Source organism: Gopherus evgoodei, chromosome 9, assembly GCF_007399415.2.
Source record: "Gopherus evgoodei ecotype Sinaloan lineage chromosome 9, rGopEvg1_v1.p, whole genome shotgun sequence".
Lineage (NCBI taxonomy): Eukaryota > Metazoa > Chordata > Testudines > Testudinidae > Gopherus > Gopherus evgoodei.
Window position 1 is genome coordinate 62,847,429 of NC_044330.1, and position 17,592 is coordinate 62,865,020.

A 17,592-nucleotide genomic window follows, 5' to 3' on the forward strand; every position below is an offset into this window, starting at 1 on the left:
CTGTTTTTAAGTTTGCTATTGTGTGTCCAGGGACACTGAAGTTTTCTTCTACAGGTTTTTGTATATTGCTTATGCTCCAATATGTATTTTAGTCTATAAGGTGCCACAGGACTCTGTCACTTTTTACATCTCCTTCCAGTATCACAGAGGCTGAAACGACACTTTTTTCCTGCCCCTGCTCCTCTTCATTTAAATGTAATATGAAAAGTTCCCATTATAACTGCTCTTCAGCACAGCATGAGAACAATTGACAATGATACAATCTGTATCACTGGTGACTCTAACAATAACTTTGCAATAGGGGAATGGTATAAATGTGATGCTCCCTGGTTCCTGATAGGAAGGGCACACTCGAATTACTCATGGGAGAATGGAGTTGATAGAAAGGACAAAGGAGTCCACCTCAAAGAGGTCAAACTGCAAAATACAAAAATGGGTCACTCACTCATCTGGACAAGCTGGGGGATATTGGTGCTTCAAACAGCTTTTAAAAGTTACTATGTGGGAATCAGGAAAAGTATTAAAGTATTGATAGCCCTAGAGGGTTTTATGGTGTTGATCCCCCTTGCAGATTCTCTGATGGCTCACATGGGCTCAGTGGCAAGACAAGGTTTTCCCACACTCACTGCTTCCATTGGGTCTCACACCTGTGTGCATTCTCTGATGGCTAATAAGCTGCCGGCGGCGAATGAAGTTTTTCCCATAAATCACTGCATGTATAGGGCCTCTTCCTTGAGTGGATTCTAAGATGGGTAAGAAGGTTTGAGCTTTGATTGAAGGTTTTCCCACACTCACGGCATACATAGGGCCTCTCTCCTGTGTGGATTCTCTGATGGTTAATAAGCTGCTGCTGGTGAAGGAATTTTTTCCCACAATCACTGCATTTATAGGGCCTCTCCCCTGTGTGGATTCTGAGATGGGTAAGAAGGTGTGAGCTATGAGTGAAGCTTTTCCCACACTCACAACATTCATAGGGCCTCTCCCCTGTGTGGATTCTCTGATGTTTAGAAAGGTCTGACCTATAAGTGAAGGTTTTCCCACACTCACTGCATTCAAAGGGCCTCTCCCCTGTGTGCATTCTCTGATGAACAGAAACGGCTGAGCTGGTAATAAAGCTTTTCCCACACTCACGGCATTCATAGGGCCTCTCCCCTGTGTGGATTCTCTGATGATTAGAAAGGTCTGAGCTGGTAACAAAGCTTTTCCCACACTCACAGCATTCATAGGGCCTCTCCCCTGTGTGGATTTTCTGATGTTTAGAAAGGGCTGAGCTGCTAGTGAAGCTTTTCGCACACTCACGGCATTCATAGGGCCTCTCCCCTGTGTGGATTCTCTGATGAACAGAAAGGGCTGAGCTGCAAGTGAAGGTTTTTCCACACTCAGTGCATGTATTTTTCCTCTTTCCCATGCGGATTTCCTGCTGTGTTGTGGTTTCCTTGACGCTCTTCTGAGTTCCCCGACAGGAAATAAATTTACCCATTTTCTCCCCTGGCTGGTTTCCTTGCTCTCTTTCTGGTCTGTGCTGAATCTCACAGGATTTTCCCTGCTCATGACGTCTGGACACATTCCTTTTCGATCTTTGCAATAATTCTCTGTGTTTAGCCATTTGGTCAACATTTTCCTGCTGAGAATTCTGCTCCTCTTTCTCACATACCATTGCATCACCTGCTGTAACGAGAGACAGAAACCTCAGACAGGGATAGAGAGGGGAAGGCCAAACCAAAACAAGTGCTTGAGAGAGGTCAAATAAAAACAGGAACTGAACTCCTCCAAACTCTTCCCCTAAACAGGAGAGAGGAGGAGATCAATTCGGCCCTCACATCCCATCCAAATTCACAGGGGGAAGGGAGGAAGTCACTGCCTGGTGTCTGTTAGGGTCTACAGGAAGCCATGAGCTATACTTACCTTGAGGATACAACCCCTGCTAGGGACAATAATGAACTGAGAAACCTTCCAAGGGCATTGTAGGGCATCCCAAATGTTTCCTTCAGGCACTTACAGATTCTGATTTTGTTTAATCTTTCCTCACCTGTGCCGGGAACTCTCAGGATCTCTCTTTCCTCTGAACCCTGGAGGTCCGGGACCCATGGCACTTCCCCGTGTTCCAGCTGGGAGATTACATGAGGTTTGGAAACTGGAAACCCTGCTCAGATGAAAGAAAACAAAGGAGTTCAGTTGATTTCATATGACTGTGTCATAAGAAACACTATTAATTTAACTTCAGTGCTTAGTGTGACCCAGTGTGCCTGGGGCAGTCCACACTGAAAATGCCAAGATCAGGGCAGGCTGAAAAAGGGAGAGCAGATGCTCCCACAACTGAGGGTTAACACGGAAGTTAAATTCACCGATCAGTCACCAACTGTGCTTCTGATCTCCCATACTGGTTATTGAGAAACTGAAAATAAGACATCACACGGCCCCCTTTACTGCATTCCAGTTCTCTGACTCCCAATCAGCACCTAGGTCCGGCACAGTGACAGCTATTTAAAAACTCTGCTTACATAAAGAAAGTGTTCTTCTGACCCCAGAGTCAGCCACATTACCAGCTCTGTATAGGTTTGGATCTTACCCAGAATACTATGATGCCAGCCAATCCTTAGCATCTAAACTAAAGGTTTATAAGCAAGAAAGCATCTAAACTAAAGGTTTATTATAAAAGAAGGAAAGAAAAAGGAAGTTGTTAAAATGGGAAAACAGATATATAGATTTCTGAATGCATCTGGTTCTAAGAAGTATTGGTGAGTTTCTGGCTTGAAAGGCTCTCTGGTACACATCCACATCATTCAGTCCTTTGGTCCAGGGTTCGGTTTGTAGAGAAGTTGCTCGAGAGATAGGAAGAGGGATTGAAGAAAAAATGCAGATGATGCAGCTGCCCTTTATATTCCTTTTGCCAAGTGGCTTCTACTTTCTGTGTCCCAAACACAAGCTTCACAGCACATGGCATGGAAAAGCCTTGGAGGTCTCAGTACATAGGCATACACCTGCATGTCTCACTGACTCAATAGGTGTATCCCCTTGATCCTTTCAATGGGTTCATTGTACAGCTGATGACCCCGGACGGGACATTGAACAAGCTGGGCAGCGCTGATGCCAATATGTCTGAAGGTGTCACTCAGAAACACTACACAAGTCTGGAATATAGATATACCCTACATATCTATAACTCACAATACAAAGATAGAAACAAGATTATCAAACTTGGAAAATCATAACATTTTCATTGACACCTTACATGGCATATCTAGCACGATTCATTGCAATTTCATCATATTGGTATTTATAATAAAATAATATCAAGTGTCTCTCAATTCCATAGCATGTCACTTAACAAACCAGTGAATTCCCAGGACGGGTTCCCCAGGTGTTTGAAGATGCCGAACACCTTGCTTGTGAGGGACTGAAATACCCACAGATATGTTGCGAACACACAGATAGACACTGTGCAAGTCTGTGCCCCTATGTTCACTCTTCTAGAAAATTAGGATCAATTTTGTTCATAGTATGTGTCAGGGCTGAATCTCCACTCTGTCACTCTGAGTGCAGAAAATGGGGGCCCGCCAGGATTCTGAAAATTAATTTGTGCAACTCTAGGCTTGTATTAAACCCCCAAAGTTACAGCTTTTCTCTGACCTTGGCTTGGTAAATGCTGCCACCACCCAAATGCAAAAAACCCCCAAACCCTTGGACCCAGGAAGGAGCACTTGAGAATTCTTCCCTCTGGGGTACTCTCAAGCCCTTTCACCTCCCCTTTGGGAAAGAGCTGAGAAAGAAAACAAAGGAAATTAGCTGTGGCTACTAGATAATCAAACAACATGCACAAACCTCTTAGGACACCAAAAATCCAACCCTGTTCTTAAAAGAGGTAAATTTTATTAAAATTGAAAAGGAAAACAATACATCTGGAACTTGGGCTTTTGCTAGATCTTAAATGAAACAATTTTTGTAAGCACCCAAAATAGCTTTCTTGAGGGTTCAGCTTAAAGCTTAGACGCAAACAAAAGCATCTGGGATAGCACAGAGGAGCTCCAAAAGCCAAAATAAAAAATATAAACCTGATTGTGTCTGTCAAAACATTCTCTGTCCAAATCATTTCTTCTAGGTATGGAAGATGAATTTTCAAACCTGCTTCAAGCCATACACAGCATTGCTACTCCGTGTCACCTTCTCCGGAGAACAACAGACAAAGGGAAAGTTACTGTCCCATTTAAAAAAGTTCCAGCCTTTCCATTGGCTCTTTTGGTCAGGTGCCCACTCCTTTTCTTTTACCTGTGAGCTTGTTAACCCTTTACAGGTAAAGCAAGCAGAGAAATCACACCAACAAGGATTTTACAGCAATCTGGCTGGCTAGGTGTTTATAAAAGGGAGATCCCTCCCCTCCCCTTCATTTATCACTGTATGGCTTGTGAGGTAACATTTTAAGGAGGATATTCAGTAGATTATGTCTTTTCAAATGTGTAGCAACATTGTATGTAAAGTTATGAGATTTTATGGTATATCACTGAAAAAGTTGCAACCATAACCCTAAGTTCCTCAGAGACAGCAAGGCAAACAGCTGGTCAAATAGCCATTCTCCAGGAGGGGGAAGGTGTGAAGAAGACATTCACATTCCATCACAGGGACCACTTGAAGCTCATATCTACAACAGTCTGTCACCATGACTCAACTGAGAACTGAATTTCTTTCTAGTACAAAGGACTGAATTATAAAAAGAGGTGAGGAAAATGTATGAGACTCTCTCTCCCCTTTCCCTCTGCTCATGATAACTCTTCAAAAAGATCTGAAAGGGCCTGGGGGAATCCTATTCAACTTATTCATAAATGATCTGGAGAAAGGGATAAACAGTGAGGTGGCAAAGTTTGCAGATGATACTAAACTGCTCAAGATAGTTAAGACCAAGGCAGACTGTTTCAACTAATTTGCCTGGCACAGATGTTAGACTTACCGGTCTGTAATTGCCAGGATCACCTCTAGAGCCCTTTTGAAATATTGGCGTTACATTAGCAATCTTCCAGTCATTGGGTACAGAAGCCGATTTAAAGGACAGGTTACAACCATAGCTAATAGTCCCCAATTTCACATTTGAGTTCCTTCAGAACTCTTGGGTAAATACCATCTGGTTCCGGTGACTTCTTACACTTAAGTTTATCAATTAGTTAAAAAACCTCCTCTAGTGACACTTCAATCTGTGGCAATTCCTCAGATATGTCACCCACAAAAGATTTGGGAATCTCCCTAACATCCTCAGCCATGAAGACTGAAGCAAAGAATGCATTTAGTTTCTCCGCAATGATTTTATCGTCTTTAAGGGCTCCTTTTGTATCTCAAATGTCCAGGGGCCTCACTGGTTGTTTAGCAAGCTTCCTGCTTTTGATGTACTTAAAAAACATTTTGTTATTACCTTCTGAGTTTTTGGCCAGCTGTTCCTCAAACTCCTTTTTGGCTTTTCTTATTACATTTCGACACTTCATTTGGCAGTACTTATCCTCCCTTCTATATACACCTCACTAGGATTTGACTTCCAGTTTTTAAAAGATGCCTTTTATCTCTCACTGCTTCTTTTATCTGGTTAAGCTAAGCCACAGTGGCTCTTTTTAGTTCTTTTGCTGTGTTTTTTAATTTGGGGTATACATTTAAGTTGGGCCTCTAATATTGTGTCTTTGAAAAGCATCCATGCAGCCTGCAGGGATTTCACTCTAGTTACTGTACCTTTTAATTTCTGTTTAACTAACCCCCTCATTTTTGCATAGTTCTCCTTTCTGAAATTAAATGCTACAGTGTTGAGCTGTTCTTCCCACCATAGGAATGTTAAATTTTGTTATATTATGATCACTATTTCCAAGCGCTGTTATAGTTACCTCTTGGACAAGATCCTGCGCTCCACTCAGAACTAAATGGAGAGTTGCTTCTCCCCTTGCGGGTTCTTGTACCAGCTGCTCCAAGAAACAGTCATTTAAAGTATTGAGAAATGTTGTCTCTGCATTTTGTCCTGAGGTGACATGGACCCAGTCAACATGGAGGTAACTGAAATCTCCCACTATTATGGAGTTCTTTATTTTGATAACCTCCCTAATCTCCCTTCGCATTTCATCCTCACTATCAGTCTTTGACAGGTGGTCGATAATAGATCCCTATTGTTATATTCTTATTAGAGCATGGAATTACTATCCATAGAGATTCCATGGAACATGTGGTTTCATTTAAGATTTTTACTTCATTTGAGTCTACATTTTCTTTAGCATACAGTGTCACTCCCCCTCCCCACCCCCCGAGTATGACCTGCTCTGTCCTTCCGATATATTTTGTAGCCTGGAATGATTGTGTCCCATTGATTGTTATCACTCCACCAGGTTTCTGTGATGCCTATTATTTCAATATCCTTTTAACATGAGGCACTCTAATTCACCCATCTTATTAGTTAGACTTCTAGCATTTGTGTACAAGCACTTTAAAAACTTCTCACTGTTTATTTGTCTGCCCTTTTCTGATCTGTTAGATTCACACACAAGAATGCTTCTCATCTGATCTGGCCCCTACTTTATCCTCTTCCAGTCTCTCTTCCTGACTAAAATTAGAAAAATCTCTATCATTACACTCTCCTCTAAGAGAAGTCTCTGTCTGATCCATGTGCTTTTCTGCAGCCATTGGCTTTCCCCCATCTCTTAGTTTAAAAACTCCTCTGCAATCTTTTTTATGTTAAGCGCCAGCAGTCTGGTTCCACTTTGGTTTAGGTGGAGCCCATCCTTTCTGTATAGGCTCCCCCATCCCCAAAGTTTCCCCAGTTCCTAATAAATCTAAACTCCATCTCTCTACACCATCATCTCATCCACGCATTGAGACTCTGAAGCTCTGCCTGCCTAGCTGGACCTGCGTGTGGAACTGGGAGCATTTCTGAGAATGCCACCATAGAGGTCCTGGATTTCAGTCTCTTTCCTAGCAGACTAAATTTGGCCTCCAGGATGTCTCACCTACCCTTCCCTGTGTCATTGGTATCTACATGTACCCTGACCATTGGCTCCTTCCCAGCACTACATAGAAATCTATCTAGATGCCTTGAGAAATCCACAACCTACGCACCAGGTAGGCAAGTCACCATACAGTTCTCCCGGTCATCACAAACCCAGATATCCTTGTTTCTAATGATCGAATCTCCCGTTACTAACAGCTGCCTTTTCTTAATGACTGGAGTTCCCTCCTCCGCTGAGGTAACCTCAGTGAAAGAGGTTACCCCAACACTATCTGGAAGGAGGGTCCCAACTATGAGAAGCTTTCCCTCTGCTCCTGTTGACTGCTCTCATTTCCTGGGCCTTTCATCCTCCTCAACAGTGCGGGGGGCTGTCTGACCGGAGTTGGGACAATTTTATAGTGTCCCGGAAAGCCTCATCAACATACTTCTCTGCCTCCCTTAGCTCCCCCAGTTCCAACACCCTGGCCTCCAAAGCCTCCACATGGTCTCTGAGGGCCAGGAGCTCCTTGCACCAAATGCACACATACATACATAAAATAAGAACAGCCGTACTGGGTCAGATCCAAAGGTCCATCTAGCCCAGTATCCTCTCTACCGACAGTAGCCAATGCCTGATGCCTCAGAGGGAGTGAACCTAACAGGCAATGATCAAGTGATCTCTCTCCTGCCATCCAGCTCCATCCTCTGACAAACAGAGGCTAGGGACACCATTCCTTACCCATCCTGGCTAATAGCCATTGATGGACTTAACCACCATGAATTTATCCAGTGTTCTTTTAAACGCTGTTATAGTCCTAGCCTTCATAGCCTCCTCAGGTAAGGAGTTCCACAAGTTGACTGTGCGCCGTGTGAAGAACAACTTCCTTTTATTTTCTTTAAACCTGCTGCCTATTAATTTCATCTGGTGACCCCTAGGAAGCTTCTGTTGATTACGCTGCACTTAACCCTCAGTTTTACTTGAGCAAACAGGAGATATTTGACACTGTGCGATACGGTTCCTGTGCTCTGTTCCCAAAGTGTTCTGCAGCAGGGGAGGGTCTCTGGTAGTGTGTGTCACCGGCATATTGGGGTGATGCTGAAACTGGGTAGAGTAGAAGTGGCATTGTGGGGCTGGCATAAACCTTAACTCTCCATTTCCCCTTCCAAGAACCGAGGGGGACAGTAACACTTACCCAGTGAGGTCACATTCTCATAGTTCTCCTGCATGACATCCCAGTAGAGGGCTCTCTGAGTGGGATCCAGCAGAGCCCACTCTTCCCTGGTGAAATATACAGCCACCTCCTCGAAGGTTACTGGTCCCTGAAAGAGCAAGAGTCCAACACTCAATACCTGTTGCCCCATTCACAGCCCCACTATTTGTGGGGAGAGGAGCCCATCAAAGGGAGGCTCTAGGTGGATTGCAGTCAACAAAGTCCCACCCCCACCCTGCTCAGAGCATCCAGGAAACATCAGTGAAGGGACAAAGAGAGAGTCCCTTATCTCTCCCAGCAGATCCATCACATACCTACTAGCCACAGATTGATAGAGGAGAGGGAGGCCCTAGCAGGGACCAGGGAGAGATCCCTGGTAGGAAACCCAACAGCCTCCTCATTGTGAGGAGCTGGATATGAAGGGAGGGGAATCTCCCCTAACCCTCACTGCTGGGTATCCCCTTCATATCTCACAGCAGCCACTGGTTAGTCGGGTCAGGCTCCAGCACTATGAGTCTGGTCAGTTTTCCCAGCCCCATGTAGTTGGGTTATTTTCTGCTCCACAAACTTGAGCATTTCCACCTCCAAACCTTATAGGTCTGTTCCTTGAATCTAGGCCACTTATTAAACAACTCCCAGCAGGTTTGTCACCCCCTGCCCTCCCTTTCTCCACCCTGTGCATTTCCTGCCCCACGCCAACCTCCAAACCAGACTGTGCAAACCTTCCCATCTCGGGTGTATTTGCTGTCCCTCTCCCTCCTGTAGGAGCCCATCAACCCCCACTCAAAAAAATAATCCCTACCTGGGCTGGCTCCACTGCAGCCATTTCTCTTCCCTGTGTCATGGGAGGATGGGATGAGCTGGAGAAAAACATGGACATCATTCTGCAGCCCTGGCAGGGCGAGAAGGGCAGTTGTGGAGGTTTCAGAACAGGCTTTAGTTTATTTCACATCACAATTTCCCCAGGCCCTTTCCTTCCAGACAGATATCCTAGACTCTGCCGTGCTGGGAACATGCTTGATCTCTTTATTAGAGTGTAAACCTGGCCCCTCCTGCCAGGCTAAGCCCACAGACACATTTTTAACCTCCCTTCTCCCTCCCCTCACCCCCTAACAAAGTCTCTGAACACAAGGCTAGAAAAGAGCAGAACCAAAGGAGTCACTGTCGGGGATTCCCTCGGACACTGACCCCACGGCAGTCACACCCCAGCAGGGGGAATAAGGAGTCAGGAACCGGCTTTTCCTCTGTCTGAGCCTTTTCTTGTTCACTGGAAAGTGGTTCTGCCCAGGGATGCTGCCATACCTGTGTCTGGGTGGACTTGAGAGCTGGAAATCTCTCCCTCAACTCATTTCTCCCACTGCCCCTTTCAGTCTCTCCTTCCCTTGTCCTCTCTCCCTGCTCCTCTGGCTGGGACAGTCCTATTCCTGGAGGCTTTGCTCTCCCATGGCTGGATTTTCTCTTGGCAATTGCTAATGGGAGGAGAAATGATGAGGGGCTGTTTGTGCAGAGTCACTTTCTTGCCAGTCCCCAGCACTTTCCCTGATGTCTTTTAGTTACCTGGAGACTCTGGCTCAGAATTTGCATTAATGGGGCCCAGGGCTACCCCAAGGGGCTAGTATTAGCTGGAGAAAGTCATCCCCTGGGCCGGGCAGAGAAAAAGCTTTAATTAAAGTCACATCCCAGCACAGAACCCCGTTGGGGGAGCAACAGCTGCTAAGCTTGGTCTCCCAGATCACAATGGAGGCTGCAGCATCTGACCCAGGAAGCTGAACCCCAATATCCTGAGCAGAGAGGGACAGAGCATTTGAGCAGCTTCCCTCCTTTAGCTCTCTGGGGAGAGCAGCTAATGAGAGACCCTCCTCACAGGGAGAATTGCTAATCTCGTTTGCCCCACTGTGCATCTGGAGTCACTCCTTGTCTTTCCATGCACTGACTCTGGATTAACAATGGTCTCAATGAAACCAGATTTCAGAAAGAATGAGTCCAGAATGCTGTGGAAGAGACCATTGTGTGGCATTTCTAGCCCCTTTCCCACCTGCCTCACCCATCAGATCTAGTATAAAGACTCGGGGCACAAATTTTCCCAATGGAACTGGAAGGTCCTGGAGTTTTCAAGATGTTTGATAAGTGGATAGAAAGTTATCATGGTGACTGGGCATGGCTGGGGAATACTGGGCAGTGCTTGGAGCCAGAAATCTGGCACAAGCTGATCAGGGAGAAGGAGCATGGTTAGTAGCAGCCCTCAGAGTCTCCATCCAGGGGCCCCTAGACACCTCCAGGACCCAGAGCCCAGAACCCACAGTCAGGGCCTCATCAGATATTCCCTGGGGCCCAACCCCTAAAATCCCTGAACAGGGACTCCAGATACCCCTCAACACCCCACTGGCCAGAGGACCCCCACCAGACATCACTGGCAGGCTGGGAATCCTAAAGGGTCCCCCCCCAGCAAGAGTCTCCAAAAGCCAGGGACCACCCGCCCAGGGGACCCCTCACTGGGAATTCAGTCCCTCACTGCCTGCCCAGGATTCCCTGCTGCCTGCCTAGGACCCTCACCTGTCCTCCAGCAGGATCTGCCATGCCATTTGCCTGGGACTCCCTGATGCTTTACAATGGGACCCCTCCCTCTGCTTGCCTGGCATGCTGACCTAGCGCCTGGGACTCCCCCACCCAGTTCTGTGCATTGGGCATGACTGAGCCCCTGGCACAGCACCAGGCTCCCTCTAACCTCCTGCCCCACCTCCCCAAGAGATGCCCACCCTCACTGTTCTGCACCAACAAGTCCCTAGCGATACCCACTTCCACGACCCAAAGCCTCAGGGCTGGGCACATCAGACTCCCCCCCCCCCAAACCTCCAGAACCCCCCAATTTGATTAGGATACTCCCTGCCCAGTCACCCAAAGGCCTCCCCCTCCCACAATGCCCCTTCAGCTGCAATCTCCCCACAGACACCCCATCCCCTACCCCAGCAACAGTGTTACCTCACTGTGTCTGCTAAGTGAATAGAAAGTTATCACTGCCCCCTGCTGGGCAGTCACACAAGCAGAGGGATCCCTGGGGGAGTGCTTCTTTAACAGGAGAATGGAAGACCTGGAGAGCAAGAAAGGTCCAGGCCCTGTCACTAGCTACATCTTAGCACTGTGGGAAGCAACCCCTCACAGAGACCATTTGTCATGGGCTTTGGGATACTTCTGGACCCATGCTGCACTCACAGTGACCTCTTCACCCAGTGCCAGCTGGAGAAAAGAAAAGGGTCTAGCCAACTCTCGTGTTACCAGCTGGGAACCACTGATCCCCCAAACAGGGGGAGGCCTCTGGATTTGATGAGTATTAAATAAATATGTTTAGAGAGGAAAGTGAAACATCAGAGGGATTTTATATCAGTTGTTGAGACGAGGTAAAATCTGAGTGTTTCACGTCAATATTTGATAACTGAATAGCGAGAAAATGGGCAACATTTGCCAACATTTTATATCCATGTTCAGGAATCTGAGAAAAGGTGTACATTTGAGATTTTCTTAGTATTTTATAATTAGAGAGACAGGGAAAAATCTCAGGCCACAGTCAATTAGAAATAGACAATTAGAGAAAAAGTGGGGCTTAGGATATTTTTTTATCAATTTTTGAGGTTTGCAGAGAATGCATGTCAGAAACTATGCAATCGATAACATGAGAGAGGGAGGAGGGATAGCTCAGTGGTATGAACATTGGCCTGCTAAACCCAGGGCTGTGAGTTCAGTCCTTAAGGAGGACACTTAGAGATCTTCAGTAAAAAATCTGTTGGAGGATTTAGTTGGGGATTGGCCCTGCTTTGAGCAGGGGGTTGGACTAGATACCTATGAACACCACCAAGATCTGAGGGGATTTTATGTTGCTGTTAAATAACTAGAGGGAAAAGGGGGACTGTTGGACTGGATTTTATATTACTATCCAATACATATACAGAAAGTGATGGTTCCCCTCAACCCCACCATTCACATGGGCAGCAGGGAGCCCTTTGAGGAGCTGCTTTAAGAGGGCAAAGGAGGGGTGGGGGAGCTGGAAGATCCCTGGATGAGGGAAGGGGTCAGCAGTGGGGGATGGGCAGGTGAATGGAAAAGTGGCTGGGGACATCTGTGTTGGTAGTTAGGGGGCAGTAACTGGGATTGGGAAACCAGAGTCCGGGAAGTCCCACAGGGGACACGTGCCCCTCCCTTCCCCGCCCTGGCAGAGAACGGGCATCTCATCTCATCCCATCCCCACGCCAGGGGCAGCCACGTTCTGGGGAATGACCCAGCGCAACAATTTTCCACCTACACAAGGACAAATCGCTGTAGATAAAATGGGAGGGAAAATCCTCCATCTTGGAGAGATTTTATGTGGACTTTTCAGAATCATGGAGAGACCAGAGGGAAACAGAGGAATCGAGCGAGCGGATGATGGGGGAGGGGGAATCTCCCCAGATTTTATAATCCGTGTGAGAGGCTGAGAAAGAAAAGGGGCAGAACTAGAGAGAATTTGTATCGAGGGCGAGAGGCGCAAACAGGGACAGGATCCAATTAACTCCCCTCCCCCGGGAATTTCCTGGCTGCCCAGAGACAGTTCAACCCCCCCGCATCCCACTGACCTTCGCCCCCCCGCAACTCCGGCTTCTCCCCTCCGCGCCCGACACCCCCCCACAGGGACCCCCCGGGGCCCCAAGCTCTGCCCCCACATCCCAGCGGGGCCCGGGCGGATCCTGCTGCAGCTCCTGGGGCCGAAGCAGCTCCGAGGCTTCTCCCAGGTTCCCCGGGGCCGAGAGTCACTTTCCGCCCCCCCCAACGGGGTCTCTCACTCACCGGCTCACACTGAGGCGGCAACAGCAGCTTTACTCTCCCTCCCCCACCGGGGCTCGCATGGAGCATGCGCAGTTTCAGTTGCTGAACCCCTGCCTTAGCGGGGCTGGAGAACGGACGCGCCCCCGGCACAGGCTGGGAGATGTAGTTCCGGACTCTTCCGGGAGCGGAAGTGACGTCAGTGAGGGAGGTGGAGCCGGAGCGGGCATGCGTGTGGGGTGCTGAGGTTCTGTCTGCCCGTGCAGAAATGTTGGAGCCTCTCCCGGAGCCAGAGAAGGGTTTGTGCCGTTGGAGCTCTGGGCATGCGCAGATCGCGGCGGGAGAGACCTTCTTTAACCCCCTCTCCCCCTCGTGCCCGGTCCGGCTTCGCCCCCGCCCCCGCCTCCAGGTACCGGAGCGAGCCCGGGGGGCGGGGCTGGGTGGTGACTCTGCCCCAGTGTCCGGGGGCGGGGACCGGCCCCACTGGGGTCCCTGCGTGGGGCCGGGCGGGGGATGAAACCCGGCGGGGGGGATCCTTGGGGGGACCTGGGAAAGGGGCGGGTGGAAAGTGTCGGTGCAGCCCATACATGGCCGGGGGGAGGGGAAGAGCCGGTGACCCCCGAGGAGCGGGGAGAGAAAGGGGGGGCTGAGATCCCCTCGGATTTACCGCTGCCCCCCCCGTGGAGTCCCCTCCCGTCCTGCCCCCTTTCTCTCTAGGGAGCAACGAGCAACGCCCAGGGTGACCCCCCCTTCCCCCAAATCCCTGAGAAGTTCCCTGTTCCCCTCCCGCGATTTTGCCCCATTTTCTCTCCATTTCACCAGTGTCCAGCTCTCACCGTGGCTGGTGGGGACTCGGGGGGGTATCTGGGGTCCCTGGCCAGCAACACTGGGGACTGGGTGCCAGGGAAGATCTGGCGGGACCCTGACTGGGGTTGTGGGAGTGGCAGGGGCCCCTGGCTGTGGGCTCTGGGCTCCGGGTACTGGGGGGTGTCTGGGAGCCCCTGGCTGTGGGCTCTGGGCTCCGGGTACTTGGGGGTGTCAAGGGGCTGCTACTAACCGTGATTCTGCTCCCTGATCAGCTTGTGCCAGAATCCTGGGTCAAGCACTGCCAGGCAGCCCCCAGCCAGGCCCACTCACCGTGATAACTTTCTGTCCACTTACCAAACACTGTGAGGTGAAATCACAAATTTTTCTTTTCTCCCCTCTTGAAAACTGTGGGAATTTCTGGTCCCGTAGGGAATATTCATGCCCCACAGGGAATATTCATGCCCCACCCCCTGCAAGTCCTTGTCCTAGATCTGGGTGGGGTGAGGGGGGTGGGAAGGGGGTCAGCACTGCCACACGATGGTCTCTTCTGCAGCATTCTGGACTCATTCTTTCTGAAATCTGCTTTCATTGAGAACATTGTTAATCAGAGTCAGTGCATGGAAAGACAATGAGTGACTCCAGATGGACAGGGGGGCAAATGAGATCAGCAGTTCTCCCTGTGAGGAGGGGCTCTCATTAGCTGCTCTCTCCAGAGAGCTAAAGGAGGGAAGCTGCTCAAATGTTCTGTCCCCCTCTGCTCAGGATATTGGGGTTCAGCTTCCTGGGTCAGATGCTGCAGCCTCCATTGTGATCTGGGAGACCAGGCTTAGTAGCTGCTGCTCCCCTAGCGGGGTTCTTTGTTGGGATGTGACCTCAATTAAAGGTGCTTCTCTGCCCAGCACAGGTGATGACTTTTTCCAGTTTGTACTGGCCCCTTGGGGCCGCCCTGGGCCCTGTTAATACAAATTCTACCACCGACTCCAGGTAATGAAAGACCTCAGGGAAAGTGCTGGGGACTAGCAAGAAAGTGACTCTATACAAACAGCCTCTCCTCCCATTAGCAATTGCCAAGAGAAAATTCAGCCATGAGAGAGCAAAGCCTCCAGGAATGGGACTTTCCCAGCCAGAGGGGCAGGGAGAGAGGACAGGGGAAAGAGAGACTGAAAGGGGCAGTGGGAGAAATGAGTTGAGGGAGAGATTTCCAGCTCTCAAGTCCACCCAGACACAGGTATGGCAGCATCCCTGGGCAGAACCACTTTCCAGTGAACAAGAAAAGGCTCAGACAGAGGAAAAGCCGGTTCCTGACTCCATATTCTCCCTGCTTGGGTGTGGCTGCCTGGGGTCAGTGTCTGAGGGAATCCCCCACAGTCACTCCTTTGGTTCTGCTCTTTTCTAGCCTTGTGTTCAGAGACTTTGTTATGGGGTGAGGGGAGGGAGAAGGGAGGTTAAAAATGTGTCTGTGGGCTTAGCCTGGCAGGAGGGGCCAGGTTTACACTCTAATAAAGAGATCAAGCATGTTCCCAGCATGGCAGAGTCTAGGATGTCTGTCTGGAGGGAAAGGACCTGGGGGAATTCGTGATGTGAAATTAACTAAAGCCTGTTCTGAAACCTCCACAACTGCCCTTCTCACCCTGCCAGGGCTGCAGAATGACGTCCATGTTTTTCTCCAGCTCATCCCATCCTCCCATGACACAGGGAAGAGAAATGGCTCCAGAGGAGCCTGTTCAGGTAGGGATTATCGAAGGGTTGCTGGTGGGTTTCTGCAGGAGGGAGAAACAGCAAATACATTGGAGATAGGAAGTTTTGCACAGTCTGGTGTGGAGGTTGGAGCGGGGCAGGAAATGCACAGGGTGGAGAAAGGGAGGAAGACAGAGTGTGGCAAACCTGCTGGGAATTGTTTATTAAGGAGCCTAGATTCTAGGAACAGACTCATAAGGTTTGGAGGTGGAAATGCCCTAATTTGTTAAACAGAAAATAGCCCACCTAGACGGAGCAGGAAAACTGACCAGACAGCCAGTGCTGGAGCCTGACCTGACTAACCAGCGTTTGCTGTGAGATATGAAGGGGGCACCCACGAATCAGGCTTAGGGGAGATTCCCCTCCCTTCATATGCAGCTCCTCACAATGGGAAGGGTGCTGGGCTTCCTGCCAGGGAGCTCTCCTTTGACCTGGCTAGGGGCTCCATTTCCTCTGTCAGTCTGTGGCTAGTAGGTGTGTGATGGATCTGCTGGGAGAGACAAGGGGCTCTCGCTTCGTCCCCTCACCCTGGTGCAGGGATAGGCAACCTATGGCACGTGTGCTGAAAGTGGCACGTGAGCTGATTTTCAGTGGCATTCACACTGCCTGGGTTCTGGCCACCAGTCTGGGAGGTTCTACATTTTAATTTAATTTTAAATGAAGCTGCTTAAACACTTTTAAAACCTATTTACTTTACATACAAGTTTAGTTATATATTATAGACTTATAGAAAGAGACCTTCTGAAAATGTTAAAATGTATTACCGGCACGCAAAACCTTAAATCAGAGTGAATAAATGAAGACTCGGCACACCACTTCTGAAAGGTTGCTGACCCCTGCCCTGGTGTTTCCTGGATGCTCTGAGCAGGGTAGGGGTTGGACTCTGTTGACTGCAATCCGCCCAGAGCTTCTCTTTGATGGGCTCCTCTACCCCACAAATAGTGAGGCTGTGAGTGGGGCAAAAGGTACTGAGTGTTGGACTCTTGCTCTTTCAGAGGCCAGTGACCTTTGAGGAGGTGGCTGTGTATTTCACCAGGGAAGAGTGGATTCTGTGGGACCCTGCCCAGAGAGCGCTCTGCAGAGACGTTATGCAGGAGAACTATGAGAATGTGACCTCACTGGGTAAGGATTCCAATCCTCTCCCTTCTTGGTAGGGGAAATTAAGAGCGAAGGTTCATGCCAGTCCTACAATGCTACCTCTACTCTGTCCTATTTCAGCATCACCCCAATATGCCAGTGACACAGAGGACCCTCCCCTCCCACCCGCTGCAGAACACTTTGGGAACAGAGCACAGGAGCAGTATTGCACAGTGTCAAATAGCTCGTGTTTGCTCAAGTAAAACTGAGGGTTTGGTCCAACATAATGAACAGAAGGTTCCTACCCCTGCCCTTCTCTTCAAGCACTGAGCCTACTCCCCCCAAACCAGAATGTGTGTGGGGTGTGAGAGGCAGGCTGCTGGAGTCAGAGCTGTGGTCCAGGGTTACTTATCACACAGACACTCAGGCTTTGGCTACACTTCCAGGTGTGCAGCGCTGGGAGTTACAGCTGTCTTCGTACAGCTGTGCAGGGAAAGCGCTGCAGTGTGGCCACACTGACAGCTACCAGCGCTGCAGTGTGGCCACATTTGCAGCATTTGCTACACTGTTGGGAGTGGAGCATTGTGGGCAGCTATCCCACAGAGCACCTCGTCCCATTTTGGCGCCGTGTGTTGTGGGAAGGGGATGGAAGGGTGCGGGTCATTCCGCTTCCTGTCCCAACGCCCCATGGTGCATCGCTTCACATCCCAGCAGTCACTGTTTTTCCATCCACGTTTGGCGCCATCGTGAGTCTCCCAACGGTTTCTGTGCAGCGTGATTTCTGTGGGAGATGGAGCCCGAGCTGCTGAGGACTTTGCTGATGAGTGTCGCCGGCACATCACGTTTGGCAGTTGAGCTATTCCTTCAGCTCCAAAGTGACAGTGAGGAGTCCGACAATGATATCGAGTTGCCTGACGCATATGACACTAAATTGCTTGTGGCAGTAACAGAAATGCTCAGCACTGTGGAATGCCGCTTTTGGACTTGGGGAAACAAGCACTGAGCGGTGGGATCACATCATCATGG

At 49.2% G+C, this 17,592-nt stretch overlaps 2 protein-coding genes across 14 annotated transcripts in view; one reads left to right on the forward strand and one right to left on the reverse strand.

Moving 5' to 3' along the window:
- Nucleotides 1-53: 53 nt before the first annotated feature.
- LOC115658018 (gastrula zinc finger protein XlCGF8.2DB-like) lies at nucleotides 54-8,166 on the reverse strand. Its single transcript, XM_030576469.1, is given in 4 exon segments — nucleotides 54-702; nucleotides 704-1,668; nucleotides 2,030-2,143; nucleotides 8,137-8,166. Coding segments are annotated over 2 exon segments (1,062 nt in total). The 5' UTR covers nucleotides 1,658-1,668; nucleotides 2,030-2,143; nucleotides 8,137-8,166; the 3' UTR covers nucleotides 54-594.
- A 4,997-nt stretch (nucleotides 8,167-13,163) lies between these two features.
- Nucleotides 13,164-17,592, forward strand: part of LOC115658020 (zinc finger protein 558-like) — a 43,162-nt gene continuing 38,733 nt past the window's right edge. For 9 of the 13 annotated variants that reach the window (XM_030576479.1, XM_030576476.1, XM_030576478.1 and 6 more), the window contains exons 1-3: nucleotides 13,168-13,354; nucleotides 15,391-15,480; nucleotides 16,485-16,611. In XM_030576479.1, the coding sequence (XP_030432339.1) occupies nucleotides 13,214-13,354; nucleotides 15,391-15,480; nucleotides 16,485-16,611 (358 nt within the window). In that variant the 5' untranslated portion in view covers nucleotides 13,168-13,213. Of the gene's footprint in view, nucleotides 13,355-14,504; nucleotides 14,737-15,390; nucleotides 15,481-16,484; nucleotides 16,612-16,707; nucleotides 17,005-17,339; nucleotides 17,377-17,592 lie in introns of those variants that run through there. The other 4 variants (XM_030576471.1, XM_030576483.1, XM_030576482.1 and 1 more) reach the window with 4 other exon arrangements.